General features: G+C 68.2%; 2 protein-coding genes across 2 annotated transcripts; both read right to left on the bottom strand.

Annotated features, from left to right (window-relative positions):
• Positions 1-1,005: 1,005 nt before the first annotated feature.
• TNNI2 (troponin I2, fast skeletal type) lies at positions 1,006-2,602 on the bottom strand (the record flags this gene model as incomplete). Its single annotated transcript, XM_079708568.1, has 6 exons — positions 2,523-2,602; positions 1,971-2,012; positions 1,744-1,872; positions 1,512-1,601; positions 1,233-1,409; positions 1,006-1,101 (listed from the first exon to the last, which is right to left on the bottom strand). Exons 3-6 carry the CDS (start codon positions 1,864-1,866, stop codon positions 1,006-1,008), a joined length of 486 nt encoding a protein of 161 aa, XP_079564694.1. The 5' UTR covers positions 1,867-1,872; positions 1,971-2,012; positions 2,523-2,602.
• Positions 2,603-4,882: 2,280 nt separating this feature from the next.
• On the bottom strand, positions 4,883-7,965 carry SYT8 (synaptotagmin 8; the record flags this gene model as incomplete). Its single annotated transcript, XM_079709456.1, is given in 11 exon segments — positions 4,883-5,116; positions 5,218-5,351; positions 5,446-5,512; positions 5,516-5,551; positions 5,636-5,782; positions 5,851-6,018; positions 6,143-6,520; positions 6,618-6,784; positions 6,900-7,081; positions 7,686-7,864; positions 7,960-7,965. Coding segments are annotated over 11 exon segments (1,698 nt in total).
• Positions 7,966-8,395: the final 430 nt, after the last annotated feature.

The following is an 8,395-nucleotide window of genomic DNA, read 5'->3' as shown; positions in this document are numbered from 1 at the left end:
GCGGGGGCGGGGAGCAGTACTGGCCAAGGCCGGCAGGGCAGAGGCTGACGTCTGTCCCTTGAGGCTCAAGGCTCCGGCCCCGGCACATCAATCGCTGGGGCCTCCGGAGGGCAAGGGCAGGGTGGACAGCCGCTCCATCAGGGGCGGCAGCCTGGCCTCCCCCGGCTGCCCACCAAAGATCTGAGTGCAGGACCTTGGCGGGCCACGGCATCATCCCTCACACAGGAGGCTGACGGCGACCTTGCTGTGACATTTGTGTCTGGGCCTGTCAGGGACATCGTCCCTTGATGTGTGGCGTGAGCCAGGGCCGGGGGCTGTGCAGCAGGGAGAAGCTAGCCCTCTCACTGGGCCCGGGGTCAGGCCAGCTGGGCCTGTCATCAGTCTCCAGGGGGAGCGCGGGCCCCAGCCCGGCGTGCCCCTGCCCCATGCGCTCAAGACTCCCCGGAGGGCCAGCTGATCCAGGACCGCCCCGCGTGCCCACTGGTGGCGGTGGGTGGGTGGGTGGGGTCTGGGAAGGGGCGGCCTGGGAGGAAGGGGCTGCCCACAGGGCATGGGACACAGGCCCACGAGGCCCCTGCCTGGACTTGTGCCACAGGGACAGGGTCTCTGGGCCCTGTGGGGACCTTCATGGTGACAGTGACAATGGACCAATGGTCATCTAGGGAAGTGGCTCTGACGTGGCCTGGGCACCTGTGTCCAAGCTTACAGGGTCTGACACCAACATCCCCAAGCAGCCCCGGGCGGCAGGCGGGTGAGTGGGGTCCCCGCCCCGGCAGTGGCCCTCCCAGCCGAGCCGAAGTCCCCCGAAGCCCGTGTGTGGCTCCTCCAACCACAGCCCGGGGCCCCCCCCCCCCCGGTCTCAGAGGCCTTCGCACGGCGGCCTGGGGGCAGAGAGGCTGGGGCAGGGCCGGACCCGAGCAGAGCAGTTGTGGGGATTGGAATCCTTTATTGACAGGAGCCGAGGCCGACCCGGAGGGCCTCGGGCGGGCGCGGGCGGCGGGCGGCCTAGGACTCGGACTCGAACATCTTCTTGCGGCCCTCCATGCCCGACTTCTCTTCGATGTTCTTCCTCCAGTCTCCCACGTCACGCAGGTCCCGCTCCTGCGGGGGCGCCGGCAGAGGGCTCAGGCCCACCACCTGCAGCCTCGCTGCCCCTCCAAATCCCATCCCGGCAGACCCGTCCGGGGTCTGAGCTGGCCCGGCAGGCGGGGTGCATGAGGTGGGGACCCTACCTTCTCGGTCTCCTCCTTCTTGACCTGCTTGAGGTTGGCCCTCAGGTCCATGCACACCTTGTGCTTGGAGCCCAGCAGCGCCTTGAGCATGGCGTCGGCCGACATGCGCACCCTCTTCAGCGGGGGCCTCTTGAACTTGCCTCTCAGGTCAACCAGCTTCTGGTTCATGTCCTCCAGCTGTGGGGTGGGCAGCAAGGCTGGGCAGGAGGTGGCGGAGGCCAGGACCTCACGGTCGGGGCACCCCCCCCCCCCCACCGTGTCCCCTCCCCAACCTCTCACCTCCTTGGTGCTCTTCTGGACCTTCACCTCCATGTCGTACTTCTCCTCCTCGGCCACGTTGATCTTGGCGTGCAGCTGTTGGCAGAGCTCCTGGGGGCGGGGGCAGTGGGTGGGTGGCCATCCCCACACCCGGCCTCCACCCGCCCTGACCACCCTGCTTGCCCTCTGGACCGAGGGGGAGACGGGGCGGTGGGCAGGGGCCGCTGGGCGGGCGGGGTGGGGGCCTGGGTACCTGCACCTCGGCCATGGAGCCGGGAATGTGCAGCGGCGGGCAGTGCTCAGACAGGTAGTTCTCCTTCTCCGTCTCCCGGCGTTTCTCCTCCTTCTCCAGCTCTGTGGCTGCGATCTGGAGCATGACGCTCTGGGAGGGTTTAGGGGGGCGGGGGGTAGGCAGTGGTGAGGGGCTGCAGCACGCCAGCCTGCAGACGCCCGGGCAGCCCTCCCCAGGCCCGCACCTACCTTCAGGTGCTGTCTGCGGGCCGTGACGGCCCTGTGGTGCTTCTGCAGGGCAGGGAGAGGATGCGGGAGGGAGAGTCAGGGTCGGCGGGGCTCGCCTGCCCAGCCAGGGGATCCTGCCCGAGGGGCGGCTGGGCCTGGGCCTGGTGGGGAGGTTGGGCCCAGGACACAGTGCTGCACGGCGACCCTTTGCCCCGGTGGCCCTTCAGGTTGGGAGGACTGGGGTCGGGAGAAGGGGCTGTGCTGCTGAGGCAGGGGATGCTGGCGGGGCCCAGGAGGTGGGGGAGGAGATGCAGCCATCAGAAAGAAGAAGCGAGTCCCCGGTGAGCAGACCACAGCCGCACCTCCCCTGCTCCGGGAGCACTGGGGCACCAGGCAGCCACTTCCTCTGTTTGTCAGTGTCTCCGTGGGTGGGGGTGTGGGGGGGCGGGTGAAGCACTTTCACAGAAGGGGGGGGGCTGGGCGGCCTCCCTGGGCCTTGGAGCTCCGACCTCTGCCCTCTCCTGAGTTGGGGGTCCCACCCCTTCCGTGTGTCACCCCCAAGCAGGTACTCACCTCTTCACTGTCCCAGGGTGGCAGGTGGGGCGGCGGGGGAGAGAAGAGATGTTAGGGCCCTGCCACGGGGCTGTGTGATGGGGCGGGTGGGAGGTGGCCTGGCGGGGTGATGTGGAGACCCTCGCCCGGTGGGGAGTGGGGTGGGCAGCAGGGGCAGCGGGCTTGGGGGGCTACACTTACTCGCCCATCTTGAGGTCCTGGGCTTAGAGCCTGCGGGAGGGAAAGGGGAGGGGTGTTAGGGCCGTGGCCCAGGACCCCAGCTCTGGGGATGCAGGGCCTCACCTCACACACTAACCCCCCGCAGCCCCGCCCAACCCCCACCTCCTTGGGGGACACTTCTTGGAATTCCCCGGGGGAGGGGAGGAGTAGGAGGAAAGTGTTCCCAAAACGTCCCAGGCGGGCCTGGAGCCGCTGCAGCTGTCCCCGAGGGAGGGGCGCTCAGGCCATCGCAGGTGCCACCGGAGCGACCAGTTATTTTTAGCTCTGCTGTTTCAGCTTCGGTCCCAAGCGCATAGAAGAAACGACCCGCCAGTTGGGCCTGGGGTCCCTCAATCCGTAAAACCCCCTTCCCGTGACCCAGAGGTGAGGCCCGGCCGTCGGGGTGCTGCCCGGGGCCCCTTCGCCACCCCAGCCTGCCTCCGGATGCATCTCCCTCTCGCCCCCTGCTCCGTGGAAGACCCCCAGAGAGGCTGCTGGCGGCGGCCCTGGCCCCCAGGCCCCCGCCCCGGGAAGTCTTCCTGCAAGCGAGCTCGAGCAGTGCTTGTCCCGGCCTCCGGGCCAGCCTCACCTCGCGTCTGGGCAGCAGCGCTGGGAGCGGGGTCAGGCCGGCAGCGGCGAGTTGGGCTGGTGGGCCCAGGGGGAGGGGTATAAATGGCCTCCCCCAGGCTGGGCCCCTGCTCAGAAAGGGCATGGAGCCCTCCTCAGACCAATGGGGGCACAGGGACCTCCCCACCTGCCCAGGCTGCCTGGCCCGGCCCAGCCTCGTGCTGCCATCCAGGCCAAGAAGTCTTGGTTGTTGGGGGTGGGGGGTGCTGAGGTTGGGTTGGTCTATTTAGGGCTCAGTGACGACTTCGAGATGCCTCCCTTGTATCTTACAAGGAGCCTGAGGACAGGACGACAGCCTCGCCAGCCGTGGCGCACAGCTCAGGGGTCAGCCAAGGGGTCACTCCAGCCCGGCCCCACCTGTTCTGAGTCAGGGTCCACACTGCTTTCCTCGGCTTCCCCAGGGCTCCGGGCCCCCCGGGGAACAGCAGCTGCCTCACACTCTGCTTCTTATTGTCCCCTCCAACCCAACAGGCGTCTCAGGCATGAGCTGGCCATGTCTTCCCGTCCCCAAGCTGGCCTGGGGCAAGGCCAGACCCCCAAACACGGCCTCTGGGGCCTGTGGCAGTGGCCAGGGTCTCTGGGGCAGGGCTGCCCTCCACGGGCGTGATCCCAGCTTCCCACCCGAGAGCAGGATGGGGGTCGCCTGGACGGACGTGCAGCCTTGCCTGGACCGCCCTGCCCGCGGGCCAGCTCCCTGCACAGCTCGGAACACATCCTTCAAACTCAGGATTTCGGCGCCACCCACCTGGGAACCTCTCCCTGACCCGAGGGGGCCTGGGGCCCGCCTGGCTGCCCCAGGCAGGCCCGGCACTGCCCTTCTCACCCCGGTCCAGGCCTGCGCCCCCCGCCCGGGCCCCCACCCAGCAGAGGCATCCGGATAACCATGACTTGGCACCCTCTGAGCTGGGGGTGCATGGCCCCAGCCCTGCCGGCTTCTCGGGCCATGGGGAGGGTCAGGGAGAGCTAAAGCCGTCCAGATGTGCGGGGATTAGAGCTGCTTTCCGGGCCAGGCTGAGCCCCCAAAGGCCCGGGGCGGCTTCCGAAGGCATCTACTGCCCCCTGCTGCTCGTGAAGGGGACGCCCTGCAGTCACCATCCAGAGGGTTTGGGGGCCCCTCGGGGGCTGGGGCGGTCCCTGGGATTGGGTTCCCCTCTGTCCACTGTCAGCATCCCCCAAATATCTCCCACTTGCCCACTGTGGTCCCAGGGGCTCATCCCTCACTCTTCAGCTGCTACCGACGGGAAGGGCTTCCCATTTCCCAGTATCGTCCCCCTTGGGCCAGGAAGGGCCCCTTCACCCTCACTCAGGGGTCAGGCATGGGTCAGAGCCCTCAGGGCCTGGCTGAGCCTGGAGAGGAGACCCTCTCCTTGTCCTTGGCAGGGGGCCATGGCGATGTCGGTGGAGCCCCTGGCCTTGCTATGTCCACGGGGCTCAGGAAGGACTCACAGCCATGGGGGAGAAGGCGTTTATTATGGTGGGCAGCCTGCACGGGGCCCGTGGCCCAGCCCAGGGAGACCGAGGGTCCGGGGCTGCTTTCAGGAGCCAGGCAAGGGCAGGCGCAGGTGGGGCTGCAAGGCCAGGGCCCAGTCCACCTCCCTGGCCGGCTGCAGGTGGTGCCACTGGGCGATGGGCTGCCGGGCATGGGCCAGCATGTCTGCCCAGTGCTGTAGGGGTTGACCAGAGGCCCGGGTGCCCAGCAGAAACTTGCTCACGGACTCTGCCCGGAACTGAGGGCTCCGGGCCCAGATAGCCAGCACCGGAACCACACTCTGGGTAGAGGCAGGCAGAGGTGCGGTGGGAGGGGGAGAAAGGCAGCCGTCAGTTTGGCCCTGAGTGAGGTTCCACCCGCCCCCTCCTCCAGGCAGCCTACCTGGATCTGGCTGAAAGGCACAAGGAAGGTGAAGGTCTCGTTGAAGTAAGGGGTGGCTGTGCCCTTCCTGGCAGTTGTCTTTCTCTTTTTCCACTTTCTCTGGTGCAGCACAAGCTGGACCTTCACGTAGGGCTCTGGGCAAGGGCAAGGGGTCATAGGGCGTCCCAGGTCTGAGAGCTGAGCACAGGGTTCCCTCCATCCATGTGGAGGGGCAGGACCGGCTCTCACCTGCCAGAACCGGGCTCAGGCCTCGGGCCTCCAGCACGACCTCGGTCAGCCGGCCCGAGCCGGGCACTTACTGGAGCGAGAAGCACACCTCCCCCAACTGCTCTGGCTGCAAGCAGCAAGAAGGGCCTCAGCTTTCCCGCCAGGCACACCGGACAGGGCAGGACTGGAGCCCGGGGGTCAGCAGGCTCACCTCGGCAGCGCTGGGCGGGCCCAGAGGGTGCCAGAGCTCCAGGACGGGCTGTGGATCCACGGTTCCCAGTGGCTCGTGCTGGGAGAAGTGCTTGTAGTCCAGCACCTGCACCCGCAGGGTGGTCCGGGGCAGCTCCACGTGGGGGACCTGCGGGGAGGGGTGTGAGCGGCCCCCGCTGCCCGGCCCAGGCCCCTGGACACCCAGCCCCGACTCACGTGGAAGGAGCAGGTCTCTTTGAACGTGGGGCAGAGGGTACCACGGTGCACCTTCGTCTCGTGCCTGCACCCGGCCTCAGGGGAGAGGCTGACGCGGGCGTAGGGGTCCGCCGTACCGCCTGGGCCCCGGGGCCTCAGGTCCGCTGCCTGCTTGAGGCCCACCTTGATCTAGGAAACAGAGGGTGTTTCAGCCAAGGCCCCCTTCCTGGTCAGCCCCACACCCCCCAGCACCCAGTGCCCACCCTTCCCCCGTCGCCCCTCCAAAATCCCGCACGTCCTCGGGGCCCCTCACCTCTTGGCTTCCAAAGTCGTACTCCACGGACAGCTGCAGGTCCTCCCACTGCTGGGGCCCCCCAGGGCCACGCTCCATGTTATCCACACCTGGCTGCACCCGGGTGGTATCACAGGGGCTGGCGACAGGTGCTGCTGGGACCGTGCCCCCATAAGAGCCCTGGCGTCCCAGGCAGCGGGTCCATGATGGGTCAAACCTCCAGGCCAGGCCACCAGAAGGGCTCACATCCCAGCTCAGCTCCGCAGGACCGGCCGGAACTGCCCCAAGTCCACCTCTCTGCCACTGCCCTCCTCCAGAACTGCTGTGGCTCCTGCAGCCCACGCCCTCCCTCACCTTGTTCACCGCCTCGCCAGCCAGGCGGCCCCCCCTGCCTCTGCTCTGGGCAGACCGGGCCATGCTGGGGGCTGAGCTCGTCCCCGAGCCTGGACCTTGAGCTGCCTCCCGGCACTGACCCAGCTGGGTGCCCGCTTCTCACCAGGTGGGTGTTGATGGTGCTGCAGGCACTGCCCAGGCCCACGGCCTCCTTGTCTCTGGGCTCTTTCCTGTGGCGGCCTCGGCAGCAGCAGCAGATGGCACAGAGCAGGCAGGAAACAACGAAGACGCCAGCCACGACCGCAGTGGCTATGAGCGCCCAGCGGAGCCCTGGGGGCGGGGAGGGGGGAGCACAGAGATGGGCCTGAGAGGCATCCATGGACAGCGGCTGCCACCCGCCCAGCCGGGCCATCCCCACTCCCCTTCCAGAGGTCCCGAAACTCACAGGGGATCCGGGCAACCAGGTCCGGAATGAGCCCGGGTACAGCCGTGGAGCCCGCCGGGGCCCGGGAGCTGTGGGGGCCTGGGGGGCAACTCATCTCCTCACCCTGCTGGCCTGGAGCAAACGGCCGGGGCAGCCAGGTCACTTGTGAGGGTGGCCCCTTGGGCCCCTGCCTACCGCCCCATCTGCCCAGCAGCAGCCAGCTCAGTCTGCCTGGGCAAGGAGGCAGCCCGGGGAGGCCAGGGCGAGGGTTCTGAATGGCACCGACGGTAGGGGGGTGCTGGGCCTTGGCCAAGGTGCGGACTGAGCTGTCGCAGGCCTGGCCTCCTACCACCTCCACTAGCCCCCAGCCCAGCCAAGCGGGCCAGGCCTGGGCAGCCCGGGCCCTGGCCTCACTGGTCCTCGCCGAGGAACCCTCCCTCTCCTCCCCGCAGGGCCTCTCCCTCCAGGAAGCCCCCTCCCACCTGACCTCTCTCCCTGGGCCCCACCACCACCACCCTGACCTCGGGCCCACCATGGTTGGCTCCTGACATAGGTGGGGAGTGTTTACATGTGGGTCCCTGGCCCTGGAGCAACTGGGAGCCTGGGGACGGAGGCCCCGAGGGGTAGGGGCTCTGCTAGGGTCATGGGGGATGGGAGGGGTGAGGAGTGGGGGTCAGCTGCCTGCGGGAGCTCCGTGTGAGCAAGTCTGGGCTGAAGGTGCATTCCTGGCGCCTGGGGAGGAGGGTGAGGTGGGAGCAGGCAGGGGCGGGTGTAGCTGGGAGCAGCCAGAACATTCCTGCCTACTACCTGCCCTGCTGCCCTGCTTGCTCGGGGTGGGAAGGAGGGTGGGCCCGGCTCGGCTGTGCGCCCGGGGCCCCAGGAGGCGCGCACCCGGCAAGGGCCCACTCAGCCCGCACGCTGGGGCCCAGGCCCACGGCTAGTCTCTCTGGCTCAGCCTCCCCCGGGTGCCCTTCCTCCCAGGAGCACTGGCAGCCAAGTCACAAGGACCCAGCCCGGGCCCCACTCCAGGAACTACCAGGCATCGGAGCCGGATCCCTGCCCCTCTGCGCTCCCTGCCCACCCGCATGCCAGCGTGGGGAGGGACCGAAGCAGCCCCACTGTGATCTCAGAGACCCCCCACCCACCCCCCATGCACACGGCATAAATGCCCCACTGCCAGCACCAAGCCAACCTGTTTGCAGGAGGGGCCACAGCTCAAAGCAGGGTGCCCAGGCCACAGCTCAGCCTCCCCTTCCCCTGCAAACACACGTGTCTTGACCCTGTGAGGTCTTCGGAGGTTAAGCCATCTGAGGCTCGCAGCAGGGCAGAGGCCAGGCCGGGGGGGGGGGGTCCACACACACAAGGAAGGGACGTCAAGGCGGCCTGTGCACCAGCCCCGGCTCAGAAGGAGGACCCGGCTTGCTTTACTGCCCGCTGCAGCTCACTTACAGTTCTAACCATTTGGAACTAGAGGCTGTACGTTTCCTGCCTGGGTCCCACAAATTATGGAGCGGGTT

This window comes from Hyperoodon ampullatus, assembly GCF_949752795.1.
Source record: "Hyperoodon ampullatus genome assembly, chromosome: 7".
Lineage (NCBI taxonomy): Eukaryota > Metazoa > Chordata > Mammalia > Artiodactyla > Ziphiidae > Hyperoodon > Hyperoodon ampullatus.
The sequence above is the reverse complement of the archived record's forward strand: the minus strand, read 5'-3'. Positions and strand labels throughout refer to the sequence as shown.